Source organism: Pongo pygmaeus, chromosome 2 (genome assembly GCF_028885625.2).
Source record: "Pongo pygmaeus isolate AG05252 chromosome 2, NHGRI_mPonPyg2-v2.0_pri, whole genome shotgun sequence".
Classification (NCBI taxonomy): Eukaryota; Metazoa; Chordata; class Mammalia; order Primates; family Hominidae; genus Pongo; species Pongo pygmaeus.
In genome coordinates, this window is record NC_085930.1 from 116,364,400 (window position 1) to 116,387,500 (window position 23,101).

Sequence of the window (23,101 nt, forward strand, 5' to 3'; positions counted from 1 at the left end):
TTTTGCTGGGCACTTCTTTCTGCCATCATGTGAAGAAGGATGTGTTTACATCCCCTTCCACCATAATTGTAAGTTTCCTGAGGCCTTCCTCATGTCATTAGTTCAGCCCTGCAGAACTGTGAGTCAATTAAACCTCTTGCCTTTGTAAATTACCCATTCTCAGGTATGTCTTTATTAGCAGCCGTGAGAAGGGACTAATACAAGCAGTAAGTGCTGATGGAGAAGGTACAGCAAATTACCCAGAAGATCTAGCTAAGATAACTCATGAAGATGGTTACACTAAACAATAGATTTTCAGTGTAGATGAAACAGCCTTCTATTTGAAGAAAATGCCATCTAAGACTTACATAGCTAGAGAGGAGAAGTTCAAAAGCTTCAAAGCTTTAATACATAGGCTGGCTCTCTTGTTAGAGGCTAGTGCAGCCTGTGACTCAGTTGAAGGCAATGCTCATTTACCATTCCAAAGATCCTGGGGCCCTTCAGAGTTATGCTAACTCTACTCTGCCTGTGCTCTAGAAATGAAACAAGGCCTGGATGACAGCACACCTGTTAACAGCATGGTTTTCTTAATATCTGAAGCCCACTGTTGAGACCTACTGCTCAGAAAAAAAGATTCCCTTCAAATATTACTGCTCATTGATAATGCACCTGGTCACCTAGGAGCTCTGATGGAGATATGCAAGATTAAATTGTTTTATGCCTAACACAACATCCATTTTGCAGTCCATGGATCAAGAAGTAATTCCAACTTTCAAGTTTTCTTATTTAAGGAATATATTTTGTAAGGCTATAGTGGCCATAGGTAATGATTCCTCTCATGACAGTGGGCAAAGAGAAGAACTTCTGAAAAGGATTCACTGTTCTAGATGCCACTAAGAACATTGGTGATTCATGGGAAGAGATCAAAATGTCAACATTAACAGGGGTTTGGAAGTAGATTCCAACTTTCATGGATGATTTGGAGGGATTCAAGACTTCAGTGGAGGAAGTAGCTGTAGATACAGTGCAGCTATCAAGAGAACTAGAATTAGAAGCAGAGCCTGAAGACATGACTGGATTGCTGCAATCTCATGATAAAACTTTAATGGATGAGGAGTTGCTTCTTAAGGATGAACAAAGAAGTGGTTTCTTGAGATGGAATCTACTCCTGGTGAAGATGCTGTGAACATTGTTGAAATGACATCAAAGGATTTAGAATATTAAATAAACTTAGTTGATAAAGCCACAGCAGAGTTTGAGAGAACTGACTGCAATTTTGAAAGAAGTTCTATGGTGGGTAAAATGCTATTAAACATGCTCACGAAAGGAAGTGTCAGCTGATGTGGCAAATGTCACTGCTGTCTTAGGAAAATGCCACAGACACCCCAACCTTCAGCAACCACCACTCTGATTAGTCAAGAGCCATCAACATCGAGGTAATATCCTCCACTAGCAAAAATATTATGACTTGCTGAAGGCTCAGATGAATGTCAGCATTTTTTTTAGCAATAAAGTATTTTTAAATTAACGTATATACTTTTTTGAGACAAAATGCCTATTGAACACACTTAATAGGCTACAGTATAGTATAAATGCAACTTTATATGCACTGGGAAACCAAAATAATTTATGTGATTTGCTTTATTGTGATATTCATTTATTGCAGTGGTCTAGAACTGAACCCGCAATACCTCCGAGGTATGCCTGTAAATATGTGGCATGAAATGGCAAGAGAAATATGAAGTAGTAACCATTTCAGTTTTTTCTTTTTAATAACAACTTGAAGCAGTTTCTGGTATACTATCCATAAAGGTTTTTTTATAAGTACCAAAAAATCTAAAATTCAGGGATTCACAATTATAGGAAGCATTTCTCTAATATCAACACCACGTAAAGCTCCAAGTACCAAAAAGTCCATTTATATTTACTAAGAAACAATATACACATGCATGCACAAGCATGTTTGGGGAAAAAAAATAGCTGTGGCTAGTTGTCTCTTCGTGTTTCTAGACAACATTAAATGGTAAACCCACCTCTAAATTCATCAGTGAATCTGCAGCTCATTACCCAGTAAAGAGTTAAAGCTCATCCCTGGCTTGCCAGAAAACACTTTAATGGAGAAGCCCAGGCTCTTTGCCACACCTTGGAAAAGATATCAGACTGTCTACTCTACATACAACATCCTCAGGCCCTGGGAAGTAAGGAAAAGTTCAAATGAGCCACCTGATTTAGAAGTGACCTCTCCTGCCGGGTATTCCTTAGGGAGAGGCATCTTCAATAAAGCTTAGGATGAGAAACACTTTATGTTGAAAAGGAGAACAGGCTGAATTTCAGGTTCAGTATTAGCATGGAGGATCAAAACCCAAGAAAAAGAAAGTATATGGACAGAAGGAAGGAAGAGAACTTACTTAACTCCATACTACAAGAACGTATGTACTATATATAGTCTTCTTTTAAAAAGTCATCTGCCTCATAAAATAAAGAACACTGTGTACAAAAGCAGATGAAGAAACACAGGTGAGAAGACATATGAATCCCGCTAGACAAGAAACAACTGCAGATGGTAATCAAATCACAAAGGGCACAACATACTCCGACTTATTCTAAAACCGCAACCTGGTCTCCATTTCAAATTATTTGTTAATGTATAGAAATTGGGCAAACCCACAAAAGATGTGTCTAAAAACAGCTCTGATCTTGTCAATCCCTACTTGAAAATTTTCACGGCTACCCCCTCCCAATACCTACAGGTAAAACTCTGAAAACATTCAAGGCCCTGCACTCTCTGTGCAGCCTTAAGTTAAATTACTTCCCCTTCATAAATCCAGTGTTTTAGTTGGACCAGGCTACTTGTGATTTCAAAAACCCGCATTCTGTTTCCTGCCTGAAACCTTCTGTCTGGGCTACCCCTCCACCATCTGGGCTTATCTATCAAAATCTAACATCTCCCCTTAAATCCCAGTATACACACCACCTCCTCCAGGATGTTCTCCTTGATCTTCTCACAGGTAAACATGAGGACTCTGTTTCTGTCTTACAGCACTTATTACATTCATCATCACATTATGGTTAAATGAGAACAGTTCCCTTCCCTACTGCACAGTGAACACCTTAAAGTTAGGGATGGTATCAAATGTCATCTTGCTATCTACCATGGTGATAAATGGCCATGCTCAACAAATGTGCAGCAACTTAAAAGTAAATACCTAGTACCAATTTTCTATTTGCCTATAAAATGTGATGGCAGAATGATAGACTACTCTTCATTTTTAGAGCCAGAAAAGGAGAATCGATGCTGAAGATAAAGAGGACAGAGAGACTACTCCTCAACACAAATTCCCAGCCAGCTTATTAGATGGGGCTGCTTGTGCCATGGGACATCCCTTTCAGCTACTTCCCAAGTCACACTCTAAGATTAATTGCAGAGCCCTGAAGCACAAGCTTAGCCTTGGCTGAAATGGTACTGCCCCATAAGCCTCTTATGCTTATGCTTATGCTTATGCTAGGTCTTTCTTCAGGGTAGTTAAGCTCTGTAGCTCTCTCATCTCACATACATTCATAACCTTCAGAAGAACCAGGTTAAGGCAGTCTGTCTCTCCATTTTACAGATCAAGAAAAAGCTAAATAAATTATTTAGTAACAACCCTTGCATCATAGCTTTAGATTCACTAATGAGCCAAGGTAGCTAAAGTTCTGAGAAGCTTTGTTTTTTTAAGATATGCCTCTCCTCTCCACCCCCAATACAATAACAAGGTAACTTTAAACTATCTATCCCACCTCAAATATCCCCCCACAGGGACATAATATACCCTGTATTTGAGGTGAGATAGTGTATGTCCCATAAGGACATAATAAGAGAAAGCAGTATTTCATTAGTTTTGTTTTTAAAAGATAAGGAGAAAATTAGTTTTAGCTACCCTTGAACTTTTTGAAAAATGGCATTGAGGAAAAAAAAAGACACTGAATTGCTGTGATTTAATATCTCCCTTTTGTGATACCTGTTCACAATATTAGATATTACTTTAACTTGATATAATGAAATGTGATTTCTACAGATATTAAGGATTCAAATGACTTCTAACCCACTCCTGGTATTTAGCTGAATCTCCAATCTATATATTTATCATATTCTTTTAAGATAATTCCTTTTATAATATTATTTTAAGATATTTGCTTTTTAGGTTTTAAATATATTTGCCAGATCAGTGCTTGAACCTGCTTAGTATCCTATGACTCAGCAACTCCCACACCCCCATACATTAAAACACTGATTGCTTTCGAGCATAGAAAATTCATTATCCCATTCTCAGCCAAGGCACACAGACAATGAAAATTCCATGAAGGTAAAAAATGTCAAAAAAACAGAAACTGCTTTAAATGAAAAATTTTGTTTGAAGAAAGGCTCATGAATTTCCCTAGAAGCATTTAACTCAATTCAATATATATTTACCAAATGTCCAATAAGGCTCTTTTTAAAACACTGCAAGGGATACAAATAAGAATAAGACAAGACTCTACATTTAAGAACCTTACAATAAATGCAACATTCTAGAAAACAAATTAGCCAAGCATTATTACTTACATGGGGTAATTTTTAAATGATCAATATTCCACAAGTGCAGAAGGATTTTCTTACAGTAACTATAAAGCACATTGTTTCTAAATCTCTCTAGGTAGCTAATAATTATGACTATTTCCAATATTATCCATAATATCCTAAAGTCTCCTTGAAAATGAAATCTATTCTTCTAACTTAAAGATAGGAAGTCAAGAAGAAAAAAAGCCACATGGTTCACAAATTATTCTTATGTTAATGAAATTTTAATGTTTAGTGTTCAGTGTTACCCAATAGTATTTTAAAAATTAATGTTTTATAAATGTAACAAATATAAGCAAGATCCACCAATTCACTTTGTAAACTAAGAGCAATAAAATAATTATCTATTACCTACTATTAGCATGTCTGATTTGCTAATAGTAAACATATGGCATTCACATGTGTATTAAAAGTGGAACATATTTCTTTTAAAATTAAGCCACACACCAAATCACGAGACATGATTTATACCTTAGTCTCACGACCCATCATATACTCAAAAAGCACTTTTCGCAAATACTCAAATTCGGTAGGTTCTCCAAAGAGTGAGACATCCGTATGGTACAAATTACCACCTGTCAAATAAAAAATAGATCAAACTGTAAAGACAAAACCAGGTAAACTACTTATTACTTATAAAAATAGATTTAAAAAACAACCAATGGAACAAAGAGAGGCATTGCTTTTATATTGTATCATATTGCATTGTATACACACATGCACACTAAACATTCCAATTACTATTTTATGCTTGGAAGCGAAAACAAGAATTACTATAACAATTTTATTTCTCACATCTTCTTCTCTTCCTCCTTTCTTCTGGCCTTTTATTGTAATTGTACATTACTTTGGGTTTAGAATTTAAATTACCATTTGTTCAGTGAAAACAAACTGTGTTATGTGTCATTTACATATGTCTGATGAGCAAAATCTTAAAAGTCAGACAATACAAAGCACTGGTGAGGATGTGAAACAATGGAGACTCCTGTACTACTAGGAGAGGAAACTGAAAACAAGCACTATAGATGACAATTTGGCATTGCTTTTAAAACTTTGTAACATAGAAAACAAGCATATTATACGACACAGAAATTCAATTATTAGCAATATAACCTAGAGAAACACTTCACATGTATAGTAGGAGTCGATGTTTACTTACACTGTTTATAAAAGCAAAATTGCAACAAATAAAATGTCCACCAACAAGAGAATATACTGTGACATAAAGATATAATGTATTATTATTAAATTCAGCATTGAAAATGGTCAAATTACAGCTTCACACATTAGAATGAATCTCAAAATAACAATATTGGATAAAAAAGGTAATTTACATAGGACACATACAGTATGATGCCATTTCTATACAGCCCAAAACATGTAAAACATTAAAATCGATTTTTTTAAAGGAACTAGTTATGTTGTAATATAATAACAGCAGTTACTACTGGGAAACAACAGAGATATAAGGACTACAGAGCAGCAAAAGAAGCCTCAAAAGAAATGGCAATGTTCTGGATGGTGGATTCTGAGGTGTTAAATAGCCTCCATACATTACATGTACATTACACGTAATCACATGTCTGGAATATTTTTTTAAGTGCATACTTTTAGAAGACTCAGCTCACTCAAATTATACTTTGCAAGTATAGAGTTCTTAAGAACTAAATAATGAAAACACATTATTTCCTCTGGGTAATATATCCTTGTATATATCATACTTGAGTGTTTTATTCCTCTAGATCTATACAAAACACAGCTCTTTTTCACTTTTCAGAAAATAAGTAATTTTATTAAATAGGCAGATTACTTTTTTTTTTTTTTTTTTTTTTGAGACAGAGTCTCGCTCTGTCGCCCAGGCTGGAGTGCAGTGGCGCAATGGTGGCTCACTGCAACCCCTGCCTCCCAGGTTCAAGTGATTGTCCTGCCTCAGCCTCCCAAGCAGCTGAGATTACAGGTGTGCACCACCACGCCTGGCTAATTTTTGTATTTTTAGTAAAGACAGGGTTTCACCATGTTGGTCAGGCTGGTCTTGAACTCCAGACCTCATGACTCGCCTGCCTCGGCCTCCCAAAGTGCTGGGATAGCTATTTTCCAGGAGACAGAATTAATATTATTTTTCAATACTTGTGTCTCTTCTTGACTTCTCCCAAACAGTGGGTACAGAAGACTTTATAGCCCTTATTTCTGGTTTTAAGCAATTTTGAGAGTAAATTAGCTATTGTTCAAATAAAGAGGCTTTCCAAATTATCTACTCATTGCCTCTAATGGGTCTTCCCAAATAACTTCATCTAGGTACCACTCAGCATTTTAAAATCCACACTTTATCTGGGCCAAATTCCAAAGTGTATAACTGAAAAATCCACTTGACATTTAACACAATTTTATCTGTGTGTTACAGATACTTTTATAACATAAGCTTGCTTGGAGTTTCCTCAAAGAATGCATAATGCCTTTAAAATATGCATTTAGTTAGAAAATAAATATTACATTTACAATCACATCTAAGAATAAATGTAATAAAAGGGGTACAAGATTACTACTGAGAACAACAAACATTATTATTATTTTGAGACAGGGTCTCACTGTCACCCAGGATAGAATGCAATGGTGCAATCACAGCTCACTGCAGCTTCAACCTCCTGGATTCAAGTGATCCTCCCACCTCAGCCTCCCAAGTGGCTGGGACTACAGGTACATGTCACCATGCCTAGCTAACGTTTTTTTCTAGAGACAGAGTCCCACTACATTGTCCAGGTTAGTCTCAAACTCCTGGGCTCAAGCAATCCTCCCACCTTGGCCTCCCAAGGTGTTCAGATTATTGGCATGAGTCACTGTGCCCAGCCAAGAAACATTATTGACAGACATTAAATACCTACATAAATGTTGAGGTATATTGTGATTATGGGTTGGAGAATCAATACCATATAAATGCCAGTTCTCTTTTTCTATAAATTCAATGCAAGCCTAATCAAAATCCTCCCAGGAATGTGTATATATGCATTAAGTAACTTAACAAGATGACTTAAAATTTCTATGGACATTCAAAGAGCTGAGAATAAACAATTCTTAAAGAAAAATTGGGAGGGCTTCCCCAGCCAGACATCAAGACTTATCATGAAGTGACAGTTATTAAGATAGTGAAGGTTGGGCATGATGGCTCACTCCTGAAATCTCAGCACTTTGGGAAGCCAAGGCAGGAGGAACACTTGAGGCCAGGAGTTCAAGACTAGACTAGGCAACATAGAGAGACCTCATCCCTACCAAAAGAAAAAAAAAAAAAAAAAGACAGTGAGGTATTAGAGCAGGCATAGACAAACGGATCAATGAAACACACTAGAGGTAGCAGAAACAGATCTTCAAAAATACAGACTAACTGGCCAGGCACAGTGGCTCATGCCTATAGACCCAGCACTTTGGGAGGCCAAGGCGGGTGGATCACATGAGGTCAGGAGTTCGAGACCAGCCTGGCCAACATGGCAAAACCCCATCTCTACTAAAAATACAAAAATTAGCTGGGTGTGATGGTGTGCGCCTGTAATCCCAGCTACTTTAGAGGCTGAAACATGAGAATCGCTTGAACCCAGGAGGCAGAGGTCCCAGTGAGCCAAGGCTACGCCACTACACTCCAGCCTGAATGACAGAGTGAGACACTGACCAGTTTCAGTTAGTCTGAAACTGGTAAACAGATAGAATTTATCCTGCTTTTCTTGTTTGAGTTGTACCTCAAGGTAACCATATAGATAATGTGGGAAAGTTCCTATTTATAGAAGAATTCCAATTAATATATGCACAAGAAATGGTGGAATTTTACTAACACCATTATGCAACCACTACTGAAGTAACAGATCAGGGAATTTACCAATGGATGCTAAAATCTGGCAAAAAGTGATGGATCACACCTGGAACTGGGTGGCAGATCTTAAAATTGTAAATATGTCATGAACGTTTTGATGTAAGACAATTACACAACTTTCTTTATGAAGTACTACTGTCAATGCAAAGCTAAATCTAATCAAACCTAACTCTGCTCAAGCCTCTAGTTCTACCTACCAGGGAACAGAGGACTCCAGAGAGATGGAATCCAGAAAATTAAGAATGTGGTCCACTCTATATGACAAGTAAGTTGGTTTTCTCATCAAATAAATGATAAAAGCAAAGGTGGAGAAGGACCTGGAGTTCAAAAGAGACTTAAGTAATTTATCAATCAAATGCAATGTATGAGCACTGTTTGGCTCAGGAGTTCAAAAGCAGCCTGGCCAGGCCGGGCGCAGTGGCTAACATCTGTAATCCCAGCACTTTGGGAGGCTGAGGTCGGCAGATACCTGAGTTTAGGAGTTCAAAACCAGCCTGGCCAGGCCGGGCACGGTGCCTCACGTCTGTAATCCCAGCACTTTGGGAGGCCGAGGCAGGTGGATCACCTGAGGTCAGGAGTTCGAGACCAGCCTGACCAACATGGAGAAACCCCGTCTCTACTAGAAATAAAAAATTAGCTGGGCGTGGAGGCGCATGCCTATAATCCCAGCTACTCAGGAGGCTGAGGCAGGAGAATTGCTTGAACCCAGGAGGCGGAGGTTGCGGTGAGCTGAGATCGTGCCATTGCGTTCCAGCATGGGCAACAAGAGCAAAACTCTGTCTTGAAAACCAACCAACCAACCAACCAACCAACAAACAAACAAACAAAAAAACCCAGCCTGGCCAACATGGTGAAACCCCATCTCTCCCAAAAATACAAAAATTAGCTGGGTGTGGAACCCTTTACGCCTAGCTAGTTGGGAAGCTGAGGCAGAAGAATCGCTTGAACCCAGGAAGCGGAGGTTGCAGAGAGCTGAGATCACGCCACTGCACTTCAGCCTGGGCAACAGAGCGAGACTCCATCTCAACAAAGAAAAAAAATTATACATCCAGCACTGATGAGGTGCTAGAGTGGTGAGAAATCTCACCCACTGCTGATGGAAGTGGAAATTACTACAAAAAATATAGCAAACAGTTTGGCTTAACCTAATATGGGATATGCACAAAAATATTCATATCCTATGACTTAGCAATTCCATTCTTATATATTCTAGAGAAAAATTTTCACGTGTCCTAGGAAAAATGAAAAACAATGTACAAAATTAATATAATGGAAATGAACAACTACACACACAATCTGGATAACTCTCAAACCTTATATTAAGCAAAAGAAACAGGTCATACAAGAATGCTTATGGTATGACTGAATTACATAAATTCACAAAGCAAACAAAATCTAAACAAAATATTGCTTGAAAATATAAATACAGGTGGTAAATGATAAAGAGCAAGATAATGATTAAGAAAAGTCAGGGGAAACAGTAAAAATGATGAGAGGGATAAAGATATTGTAAAGGCAGACACACAGGGGCTTCTAAAGAACTAGGAATGTTTTATTTTGTACTGCAAGATAGGTGCTCAATTTACTCTCTATTTATTTTTGAGACAGAGTTGCACTCTGTTGCCCAGGCTGGAGTCCAGTGGTGTGATCTTGGCTCACTGCAACCCCAGCCTTCCAGGTTCAAGCGATTCTCCTGCCTCAGCCTCCCGAGTAGCTGAGATTACAGGCGTGCGCCACCACATGCGGCTAATTTTTTGTATTTTTAGTGGAGATGGGGTTTTGCCATGTTGTCCAGGCTGGTCTCAAGCTCCCGGCCTCAAGTGATCCACCCACTTTGGCCTCCCAAAGTGCTGGGATTATAGGCATGAGCCACCCCACCAGGCCTCATTTTACTCTTTAAAGAGGCAGCATGACGAAGAGATTAATGTGCATACTGCACCAGAATGCTTGGGTTTTTAAGAGGATTAAATGAGCAGATAAGCTATATTATCCTTGAGAAATCTGAGAAAAATAATGTTTTAAAAAAGACAAAAACGTGTTTGTAAGTGTTTAGCGCTTAGTATTATGAGTTAGCTATTAAATAAATTGTATATATGTGTTCATAAATTTGAGAAAAAATAAAATTATGTAAGAAATTCTTACATGGAAAATAACAAAAGGAATCGACACTATTCTCTATGCACTGCTGAGTATTGATTTAGTATAGTTCTCCCATCCAAGTATTAACCAGGCCTGACCCTGCTTAACTTTTGAGATCAGATGAGATTGGGAGCATTCACTGTGGTATGGCTGTAGGCTGATTCAGTCTAGTTCTATGCTGAGATATTCAGTGACTTCGCTATAGTAAATAATCTTTGCAGCAAGAATCATCTCTGCAGTGAGCATGGGAAATTTCCAGGCTGGTTTTTACTTCTTTTTGAGGAGCTCCAGTTTGGAAAGGATCCACAGCAAGTCCTTTAATTTAGTTAAAATTTGTGTAGTATTTTACATTATTTGATAGCAATGAGAGCTTTCAAAAACACAAAAGAAGAGAATGCCAAATGGTTTTTATGTCCTCATGCTTCCCATAAGAAAGCAGAAAGGTTTACAAAATATGTAGCAAAATAAAACTATTCTTAACACAGTGAGATAGTGAAATTGAATTTTAGAGAATGGATAAGTGTTATATAAGATTATTCAACGATCTTGATTATCTCAAGGGAATTACCACACAAAGACTCAAGCTCATCTTTAAAATCCTTTGGGCCAGGTGCAGTAGCTCATGCCTGTAATCCCTGCACTTTGGGAGGCAGGTGGATCTTTTTTTTTTTTTTTTTTTTAGTGCAGTGGTGTGATCTCGGCTCACTGCAACCTCCACCTCCCGGGTTCAAGAGATTCCCCTGCCTCAGCCTCCCGCGTAGCTGGGACTACAGGCCCATGCCACCATGCCCAGATAATGTTTTTTATTTTTAGTAGAGATGGGGTTTCACCATGTTGGCCAGGATGGTCTTGATCTCCTGACCTCATGATCCACCTGCCTCAGCCCCCCAAAGTGCTGGGATTACAGGTGTGAGCCACCGCGCCCGCCAGGTTACTATCTTTCTTTCCTTCAAGTCAGCTGTTAAAAGGTAAAATATATTCATTGTAAAAAACAGATTAACCACATGGAATACTATTCAGCCTCCAAACAGAAGAAAATTCTGCCATCGGAATAACATGGATGAACCTGGAGGACATTATATTAAGTGGAATAAACTAGGTGCAGAAAGGCAAATACCACATAATCTCACTTATATGTGGAATCTAAAAAGCTGAACTCAAGTAGGGTAAACTGGTGGTTATAAGGGACTGTGGGGGGTGGGAGATGCTGTCCAAAGGATACAAAATTTCAGTTCAATAAGGAAGAATAAGTTCAAGAGATCTATTGTAAAATATGGTTGACTACAGTTAATGTATTGTATTATTCCCCACCCAATTTATTGTATTCTTGAAAACTGTGAAAAGAGCAGATTTTAAAGTGTTCTCATCACACACACACAAAAAAAGGTAGTATGTCAGGTAATGCACTTAGTTTAACCATTCCACAATGAATCTATAACTCAAAATAGCATGTTGCACATAATACATATATGCATTTGTCAATTAAGAAAAAATAAAATCATTAAAAATTTTAAAATGAGAAAAAAATACAAATTAGCAAAGACAAAAATAAAAATCATGCACAAATCCACCAATAAAAGATAACGGTTAATAACATGATAGGAGATCATCCTTACCTTTGTAAGGTGTCCCCACAGTTGTTGCATATACATTCTTTTCATATTTCTTCAAACGGTCTTCTAAATTGTGAATCTAAAAATGACAAATAATCAGACCGTATAAGATTCACAGGGAAAGTGTACGTAAGAAAAAGAAAGATTGCTGTCACCACAAGATTTTTTAATGCTGAAGACAGAATATAGGCAAATAAAATTAAGACAAATGGTTTAGAGCAAGAATTGTTTCTGCGAAAAAAAAAACTAAAACTAAAAATTTCTTAGATATGATACCAAAAGAACACAGAATAAAAGAAAAAAATACAGAAATTGCACTTTGGTAAAATTGGAAACTTTTGTACATCAACAGACACTATCAATGAAGTAAAAAGACAAGCTACAGAATGGGAGAAAATATTTGCAAATCAAATATCTGATAAGGGACTTGTCTCTAGTACATATAAAGAGCATTTACAACTCAAGACAATCCAACTAAAAAATGGACAAAAGACTTGAGTAGACATTGCTCTAAAGAAGACATATAAATGGCCAACAAGCCAATGAAAAGATGATTCACATCACTAGTCACTGGAGAAATGCAAATTAAAACCACAACGAGGTATCACTTCATGACTAGGATGGCAATAATCAAAAAACTTGTTGGTGAGGATATGGAGACACTGGAACTCTTATACTTTGTTGATGGTAATGTAAAATAGTACAGCCACTGTAGAAAAGTTTGGCAGTTCCTCAAAAAGTTAAACATAGAATTACTGTATGATCCAGTAATTCCACTCCTGTGTATATACCCAAAAGAACTGGAAACAGGTGTTTAAACAAAAACCTGTATATCAATGTTTTTAGTAGCACTGTTCACTATAGGCAAAAGAAAGAAACAACACAAATGTCCATTAACTGATGAATGGATAAAAAAAATGTAGTATATCCATACAATGGTATATTATTCAGCCATAACAAGAAATTAAACACTGATATATGCTATAAGATGGATGAATCTTGAAACATTACGCTAAGCTAAAAAAAAGCCTGACACAGGCCGGGCACAGTGGCTCACGCCTGTAATCCCAACACTTTGGGAGGCGGAGGCGGGCGGATCATGAGGTCAGGAGATCGAAACCATCCTGGCTAACATGGTGAGACCCCGTCTCTACAAAAAATACAAAAAAATTAGCCGGGCGTGGTGGCAGGCACCTGTAGTCCCAGCTATTCAGGAGGCTGAGGCAGGAGAATGGTGTGAATCCGGGAGACGGAGCTTGCAGTGAGCCTAGATCGTGCCACTACACTCCAGCCTGGACGACAGAGAGAGACTCCATCTCAAAAAAAAAAAAAAAAAAAAAAAAAAAAGCCTAACATAAAAGGTCAGGTATTGTATTATTCCATTTATATGAAATACCCAGAATAGGCAAATCCATAGAGACAGAAAGCAGATTAGTGGTTGCTAGGTGTTATGGGGAGGCGGTAATGGGGAGTGACTGCTTAATGGGTATGTAGTTTCCTTCTGGGGTGATGAAATATTCTGGAACTGGGTAACAGTGACGGTTTCACAACACTGTAAATGAACTAAAATGTCAATGAACTGTGTACTCTAAAATGATTAAAATGTTAACTTTTAATGTGTATATTCCCATAGTAAAAATAACTAATACAAAAATTGTTATGCTAGGGCAGTTTTCAAGATTTGATCTTAAAAGAAGAATTTTAAAGCAGTAATCTTGAGAATAGATGGGAAAAGCTAAATCACTGGTGAAACAAAAAAATTAAGTCACATCGGGACCTATCTTTATGAAATTTTTAGAAATATTATGAAAAATTTCAAACATATTCCAAGAAAATATAGTACAATTAATGCTCATATACCCATCCATCACTCAGTTCTAACAATTATCAAGATTTTTGTCTGTATGAATTTTAAAAGAACTGGGAAAATCCCAGGAGATTTAGCCTTCAAACTTAGCCTGCTGATTTGAACCACTAATTCTCCCAGAGTTTGGAAAAAGACTTTACTAAAGATCGTATACCACATATCCTGGTATGGGTGTACTGTGCATCCTTGAAGGTGTACACACATGGTCCTATTTAAATTGACTTACATATATTGTCCATCAATAAAATATGGGCAAATTAAATTAGGACAATTAAACCACTTGGAAAAAGTATCAAAGATAGATGACTATTTTCTCTCCGATAAAAGCAAAAAACAACTTCTTTGTAGAACATAAATTACTATACATTATATGATCACAAATTATTATAAAAAATGTTAAACACTAAAAATAATATGATACATATGTTCTTGCTTAAATATATATGATCATGAATTGAGAGAGAAAACCTCTAGTACCTTTGGATTTGGAAATAAAATTTCCCGGGTGTAAGACTGAAAAATTTCAAAGCCAACTATTTAAAAATTAGCTGAGATCCAAGTACATATTAACGTAAATTTAGTTCAAAATAAAAGGTACCAATTAGGCCTGTACCTGTTCTCTGAACTCTTGCTCTTTCAATTTCGAATCACTGATTAAAGTCGTCTTCTGTGCTAGCTGTGTCTGAAAGAACAAAAAGTCAGATCTGAAATGCACATAGGTTTCATTATTGCCCAGACACATTTCTGCACTGCTTGGAAATTTTTGTTAAAATAGTCTCTTTAAGTTGTAACTTGTAACAATAAATACCCCTAAAATGCATGACTTTCAGACAAATTCAAAGAATAACTAGTCTTGGCTGGGGCCTGTAATCCTAGCACTTTGGAAAGCCGAGGCAGGGGCACTGCCTGAGCTCAGGAGTTTGAGACCAGCCTGGCCAACATGGCAAAACCCCATCTCTACTAAAAATACAAAAATTAAGAAAAAAATTGGCCGGGCGCAGTGGCACATACCTGTACTCCCGGCTATTTGGGAGACTAAGGCATAAGAATCACCTGAACTCAGGAGGCAGAGGTTGCAGTGAGCCGAGATTGCACCACTGCACTCCAGCCTGGGCAACAGCCTGCGCAACAGAGTGAGAATCTGTCTCAAAGAAAAAAAAGAAAAAAAAAAAAAAAAAGGAAGAACTAGTCTTACCTGTAGCTCCATAATTGTTACCTGAAAAAATGGAAAGAAAAAACATGAGTGTATACAATAATAGCTATAAGAAACACTAAAACAAAGCAATATAAAGATATAACATAAGGAAAAAGGAAGTCAGGGTTAAGAGTCTCAAGGGAGTGGTCAGACTTCAGATAAGACAACTTTAAATATGTGCTTCTAAACAAATGGTCTGTTTTGTTTTACAAAATATTATACTCTAAATACATATTGCAATTTAAGACATACAGAAGCACCAGACGATGCTCCAGAAGGATACAAATTTATGAAGAATAAAGGAGAAAAAAAAATGTTGAGTAGAAATAAAAATTAAGTTTTCTTTCTCTCTCTCTCTTTCTTTCTTTTGCTCTTCTTGTTGCCCAGGGTGGAGTGTAATGGCACGATCTCAGCTCACTGCAACCTCCTTCCCGGGTTCAAGCAATTCTCCTGCCTTAGCCTCCCAAGTAGCTGGGACCACAGGCATGCGCCACCATGCCCAGCTAATTTTTTTTTTTGTATTTTTAGTAGAGATGGGGTTTCTCCATGTTGGTCAGGCTGGTCTCGAACTCTCGACCTCAGGTGATTCGCCCACCTCGGCCTCCCAAAGTGCTTGGATTACAGGCATGAGCTACCTCACCCAGCCAAATTAAGGCTATTTTCTTACCTTTCTTATGACACAAGGTAAAGGACTCAGAAGTCCTTCTTAATATTTCATAATGTTTCAATATTCTATGGCATCCTGACACAAGTTGAAATGTTACTATATGCAATATTAATACTTTGATACTAAGCAAACGCTCATATTAGACAGTTAAATACATGTATTTTCTCAAAAGAAGTAATATATAATAGCACCTGGAATACTCAAGTCTTGACTACATGACTAAACGGCAAAAAAAGAAAAAAAGAAAGTAAAGAAAATTTAAACAGAACTAACTTAGCTATTAAAGAAACAGAAAATGGTCCTCTCAGCTTGCTCAGTGCTTACACCTGACATATGCCTACCAAGTGATACAGAGTAGCAAAGCTCTTTATAGAGGCTCTTTCTCTGCACTGTGGGTAAGTCATCCATGTAATTGGTTGTGTAAAAAATTGTTATCTGGTAACTGACATTCTGTAACGAATCCTCTCCAGGATAAAGTCATAGTGACCACCCACTTTCCCATTACCCCCATGACTGTGCTATGAAAAGACCATCTTGGATGAGTGAGAACATTTTAGGCAGTAGAAACGTACAGTGTCAGCCTTCTCCAACTGTGGGTGTGTGCCGCTGAGGTGCACAGCAGGACAAGAAGCCATGGAGTAAACATGGTCTACCTTTCATAGTGTCAACTTTACTTAAGGATTAGGACTCTTTAAAAAAAAAAAAAAAAAAAAAAAAGCTTAGATTTTCAGGCCAGTTCTCTTTGAATTCAGTCCAATTTTCCCAAATCATCGCAATGTATTTGCATCTGGTCCACTAGCCAAAACAAAGATAGAAATTGTTTTTCTTAATGGTATACAACTAAAAACTCCACTTTTATGTGTAAGGATATATTATAGAGTAGGATATAAAATTAACGTGAATTTTTAGCACAAAAATCCAAAAATCTACAAGTATCACATTTACGATGGACCATTTTTAACTATGCTCCTGGGTTATAAGATTCACTTTCCTCTGCTATTGTTTCCATGGAAAAGATGGAGAAGCACTGGTAATAACAAAATGCCTAGGCTTTGAGGTCTGGTAGATTTGGTTTAAATCCTCACCACAACATTTATTGTGTGAGCTTGAACATTTTATTTAATCTCTTTGAACATTAGTTTATCTGTCTATAAAACGGAGGTAAAAATCTCAAAGGGTTTTCATTAGGATTAAATGAGATAAATATGTATGTATGTTAGTAGGCTAGTCAAATCACAGAAATGACAATGTTTTCAAGAAACATGTGCAGCAAACTCAAACTCCTCTCACATTATCATTGCCAGGGTTCTCCTCCTGCTCTAGCTTTTGCTGGTATTTCTTCTGCAGCTCCTCAAGTTGAGTCTGCAGGTCCATTACTTTTGCAGTCATTTCTTCTTCACGAGCCTTTAGAATTTAAAAAAAAAAAGAAGCATTAGTAAACAAACACATCAAAAAAGCACTCTGGAGAGGCAACATGGTATAGAGAAAACTACCTCTGTAGGGAAATAAACATTTAAGTTTTTGAGACACACACTACTGTTTTTATTTTAATTCATTATTGTGCTCTAAACACTTTCCTTCATGCCTCACTTTAAACTCCAAGCCCTTTTCAATGCTCATTATTCCTAGGATATCATTTTTCTCACCCTCACTCCCTCTCTCCTCATCCCAAAAAGCTCATCAAACTGTTTATTTCCCCTTAAACTAGGGTTCCCAGGTTTAAGCAACAATTAGATATATAACAGAATTGTGACAGAACTACAATACGTATCCTGTGTTTTAAGACTTCAGCATTTTCTATATTGGAATTTGATTTCTAGAAAATAGTCATTAAAATAAAGTAGTAGGTATTTTTATACACAGCACTACCCAACCAGATGGCAATTTACTGATCACAGAAGTTATGGGGTTTTCAGTTTTTCTCACCCTCTTTAGTTAGGCTGTGTAAATCAACAGATGGTCCTTTGTCCTAATTTGACAAGGCTGCACATCTCCTATATATCTACCCCCACCAGTTGTTCTCTGAGGTAAAATGTTTTACTAAAATCTATTTTTGAAAAAAAAAAGTTAGTTACTGTCCAACATGCTGGTAATCAATGTAATGACTTCCTTTGTCTCAAACTGCAAAAAACGGACGAGGATGAATTAGAAAGAGCAATATGTGACTTATTGATCCGATATTCCTACTTATAAAATTTGGCATATAAATTGTCCTCTCTTGTTTTGACTGCCCTGGTAAAAGGCTGTTTTCCATCCTTACATTCCTTCATTTGTCTTGGTCATTGCCATGATTTATTGTACACAGCAACCCAGACTTCTCTTTATTCTTATAAATCCTGCAATAACCTTTGTGCTAAAATAATATTTGGAATTGGAATATTGATCTGATTTGAGTAATGAGGGCAAGTGTTTGCTGAGCAAGAGACTTAACAGGAAAAATAACCACAAACAGGTATCTGATTTAACAGACACTGACTTGCCAAAAATAGAAACATCATTCTCAAAAACAAACGCAAACATAGTTAGGCCCTATGGCACAAAATAAGGCAATGAATCATACAACATTTAGAAAATCTAATTTTAAATACCACTTGTCATGAAATTTTCTCAGACTTAATTGCAAAAACAAATCCCTTTTCTCAACATAAGTACAGCAGAGATCTCTACTAGATATCCTTAGATATCTTAGATATCTTCCCACTGAGGCACACGTGAATTTGGCCTCCACCTCTAAAACACCATCAACCGAAAATTGTTGTAAATGCATCACTGCTCTCTGTCTTGGTTTGTTGACATTTCTTGTATGGCTGTGTCAATGTGGTTTAGCCTTGTTTGAAAGAATAACCTCTATAGCTACTTATTTAGTCAGGCTCAGTTTCTAATATGACAATTAGCTATGTCTGACATTTCCTTTGACATCTGTGGGATACTAATCTAAAGCAAGCCCCCCAATAATTAGAAAAGAATCTTTGATGTGTCATTTCTAATTTAAGGAACAGTTATGTAATTTCCTTTATAAAAGCCTTCTATTCTTATTTTAAGATTTTTTTAAAAAGTATATTGTTGCTTTGAAGTAAAAACACTAAGAAAAACTAAGTTGAATCTTTATGTATATACATGATAGATTATGTTTTGAAGACTAGTTATTATGCCAAAACAAAATCACTAAAATACAGTCAATGTCAATTTTGTATCTAATATAGCCTTAGGAGCTACTCTCCAAGTGAGACTGCTCTGAGATTGGGATTAGGCTATTTGGTAAGCACCCCTACTTGTGAGTCTCCAACTTGCAAGTCACCATGTCCTTCTCCCAAATGAATTCTTCCCTGCCTACCATGTGTCGCCTCCTTCAAATTTATCAAGTGCTCGTATGTGCCAGGCACTGGGCCAGATTCTCACAACTAGAGAACAAAATCTCTTCTCCAGAGTGATGCTTATAGTCTAAGGGAGAGGACAGATTCATTAATACACTCCTACACTCATGTGTATATGACAAAAATCACATAAGTAACAAATATATATGAGTAACAAGGAACGCAGATGCAATTAATTACATTTAAGAGGTTTCAAAAAAATGAACAAGTGAAAAAACAACATAGAAAAGTATATTCAAAAAGCTACCTTTTGAGTAGGAAAGGGGAAAAAAATAAGAATATATTTCATTTTTGCTTGTTTACATAATGAAACACTGGAGTATAAGAAACTAATGGTTGCCAGTGGAGGGAGAAGAGGGAGAGGACACAGAACACAGGAGGAATGGGTACAATTTTCATTATACATGTATACCACCTCCAAGAATACTTTTTAATATTATTTTAATCTTTAAGCCATGTGAATACATTTGATTCAAAATTTTTCTAAATAAAAATTAAATTTAAAAATTTTATTTAATTTTTTTTGTTGTTTTTCTTTTGAGACAGGGCCTCACTCTGCCACCCAGGCTGGAATGCAGAGGCACGTTCATAGCTCAGTGCAGCCTTGACCTCCCAAGCTCAAGCAATCCTCCTGCCTCAGCCTCCCAAAGTGTTGGGATGACAGGTACAAGCCACTGGGCCTGGCCACGCACCACACCACCCCCCTCCCCGACCTTTTTTTAGCCAAGAGAGAGGATAACGCTTGCATTAACTTATGAAGCTTGAGAATGTGACTTCAGGCACACAGAAAAGCATGTACAAAGGAAACATATGGTGAAGAACAAGCTATGGTTGAGTTTGGCTGGAACACAGACCAAACTAGACGAGGTATCACTGTGACAATGGGAAACCACTGCACATATTTAGGAGGAGAAGTAATAAATCACATCTTGTTTCCAGACAGAAAATAACTCTGACAGACAGATGACTGTGTTAGAGAAAAAGGACTGCAGTAAGGGGACTAGGTAGGACATTAATACAACAGATCGGGCCAGATGAAAAAATGGTAGCACAGACTGTGGTGGCAGTAGTGGAGTTCAGAGGAGAGGAACAAGCAACATGATTCTCAGGATGTTTCAAACCATATCCTGTGAGCCCGTTATATGTCAGGTAATTGTGCTGGGTGGGGAGAGAAGCAGAGTTAATGACCAAATAGGTACATTAATATATATGTGTATGGTGTTTAGAGACATAGGAAGTGGGAATTAAAGATGTCAAAAGTTTCCAGCTTCTTCAAATGGAGGAATGGTAAGAATGTCATTCAAGGTAGAAAAATGAAAATGTGCCTGTGCTCAAACTTGCTATTAACAAATCACATAATTACTTTAATAGGTGACAAAAATGCAGCATTCTACAATGTCATCACTGAGACAAATCATCAATCTGATAATAGCTTTAAAGAAACGGTAAAAAACACTACTACATAATACATACAAATCTCATGTGAAACTCCAATCCCAGAAATTTTTAAATGGGAGAATCATAGAGAATATGGATTTGAATCAAAGCAATATGGTATTTGCTGAGAATTGCTAATAGCCCTTTTTTAGTTGTATTTGCATTTTTAAAAAAATTTCTTCGGGATAAAGTATATCTGGGGATGTCTGGATGGGGACTGGCTATTTAATTACAAAGTCAGTCCTAGTCCTAGCAGTTGAAAGTCTAAGGCTACACTATTCAATACAGCAGGCACTAGCTATCCTAAAACTGTGGCTAGTGAGAACTTGAAATGTTGCTATTCCAAATTGAGATGAAATGTAAAAACACAGTGAATTTCAAAGAATTTATATGTATGTATATATTTTTAATATTGACTACATGTTGAAATGATAGTATTTTGGTTATATTGCATTGGTAGCATATATTATTAAAATTAAGTTCACCTGTTTCCTTTTTTTTTTTAAATGTGGCTACTAGAAAACTTTAAATTACAATATGGCTCATATTTGTGGCTTGCTTTTTTTTTTTTTTTTTTTTTTTTGAGACAGAGTCTCACTCTGTCGCCCAGGCTGGAGTGCAGTGGCACAATCTCGGCTCACTGCAAATTCCACCTTCTGGGTTCAAGCGATTCTCCTGCCTCACTCTCCTGAGTAGCTAGGATTACAAGCACACGCCACCACACCTGGCTAATTTTTTGTATTTTTAGTAGAGATGGAGTTTCACCATGTTGGCCAGGCTGGTCTTGAACTCCTGACTTCAGGTGATCCACCCGCCTTGGCCTCCCAAAGTGCTGGAATTACAGGCATGAGCCACCGTGCCTGGCCGGCTTGCATTATATTTCCAATGGCAGTGCTGGTCCAAGGCACAGGAGGGAACTTGGAAAAGAGTCCATGCCACTCCCTTGCCCACCCTCCACTTCCTGTCCGCTTGCTGTACTACTCTAAGCCTGAAGCTTGAAGGACAATTTCATTAACTTCCCTAAAATACAGCAGATTTTTAAGAAGGAACCATGTCAAAGGGTATACAGTAACTTGTCTCTCTGTTCCCTCACCCTTCTACCTAAAAGGTCTGTCATGACTCTAGAAAAGTCTACCGTCTGCTACCCCACACATCCCGAGACAGAGAAATAGTTCACAAAAGGGAATTCTAGAGCTACGGCACAATTTACTCCCTGCAAATGAATCTCCGACTTAATTATCCATGATAAATAACTGCCTTCTCTAAGTTCCTTTCTTAGTAAGAAGTCTTTTTTTATAAAATGTGTAAAGCTAATGAAGAATCACTGCTCTACCACTATGTAGTTTTAGGGAAATTACTTAACTACACTGAACTGGCTTTTCCTTCTGAAAAACAAAAACAGAAAAAAAAAAAAAGTAGAACTAAACTAGCTTTACTGTATCTTCCAACACTCTCTAGGCATTCAAGAAATAATACTGTTTTTTTTTTTCATTTAGCACATATATCCTCTATGGAAGTATAAGAAAATGTGAAATTATTTAAATCTTTTCATAATGATATATAAAGCTCAAGAATTATAAAAGGTGGCATTTATAGGCATGTGTTATATCTTGGAATTCTAGCCATTTCAATTACATTTAAAATAATTATTAGAATCTGTTCCTGACTCAGACCTCTGCTGACACAGTCAGCTGAGGTATGATTCTTTGATTTATGAATTCTTAATCACCAAAAGATTCTTAGCATATAGTGAAATAAGGCTTAGAGCAACTACAGAATCTGTAACCCAACCAAGAACAATTTATATTGTATTACATTTGAAAATGTTTTCAAGTGTTAGTCCAAAGTACTAACTAGCATTTATGATTTATCTTCATGGTGTATCTTCATGGCTTATCTTATTTTGCTAATGGCAATGCATTAGTGGCATATTCTATGAACTGCAACATGGCATTAGTAAAGTAAGTACTTTGAAATAACCTTCCACTAAATATAAAAGATTTGGCTTATGCATTCCATTTTTTCCCAGCTTTCTTCTCTTGAGACCAATCAACCTCCATATACTGGGTAGAGATAAGAGTAAAGTTGATTGTCCCTCCCAGAAAGATTCCAGCTAAGTTAAGCAGCCACATTTAAATACACACTCACTATCCCATTACTTAGACTTCACCGAAGCACAAGGTCTTGATTCTTAGTCTGGTTCCCCTCACAGATCAGTCAGAATCTGTGAGGCAGATGGGAAAGAATCTATTCTTCCTTTTAGTATCTGCTGTTGCTTCAATACTAGCAAGGGGACTGTGCTGCCTGGTTAGCAGAATCTCATCAGGAAACTACAATCCTGGCAGAAATCAACTCAACTTTATAAATCTGCATATAA

At 37.1% G+C, this 23,101-nt stretch overlaps 1 protein-coding gene across 12 annotated transcripts in view; it reads right to left on the bottom strand.

Moving 5' to 3' along the window:
* The window catches only part of GOLGA4 (golgin A4), a 123,675-nt gene that overhangs the window by 14,141 nt on the left and 86,433 nt on the right, over nucleotides 1–23,101 (bottom strand). For 8 of the 12 annotated variants that reach the window (XM_054481135.2, XM_054481133.2, XM_063662041.1 and 5 more), the window contains 5 exons: nucleotides 17,204–17,317; nucleotides 15,247–15,267; nucleotides 14,665–14,733; nucleotides 12,188–12,263; nucleotides 5,048–5,151 (listed from right to left, as the gene is read on the bottom strand). In XM_054481135.2, coding sequence (XP_054337110.1) covers nucleotides 5,048–5,151; nucleotides 12,188–12,263; nucleotides 14,665–14,733; nucleotides 15,247–15,267; nucleotides 17,204–17,317 — 384 coding nt within the window. The remainder of the gene's footprint in view (nucleotides 1–5,047; nucleotides 5,152–12,187; nucleotides 12,264–14,664; nucleotides 14,734–15,246; nucleotides 15,268–17,203; nucleotides 17,318–23,101) is intronic. The other 4 variants (XM_054481137.2, XM_063662039.1, XM_054481136.2 and 1 more) reach the window with 1 other exon arrangement.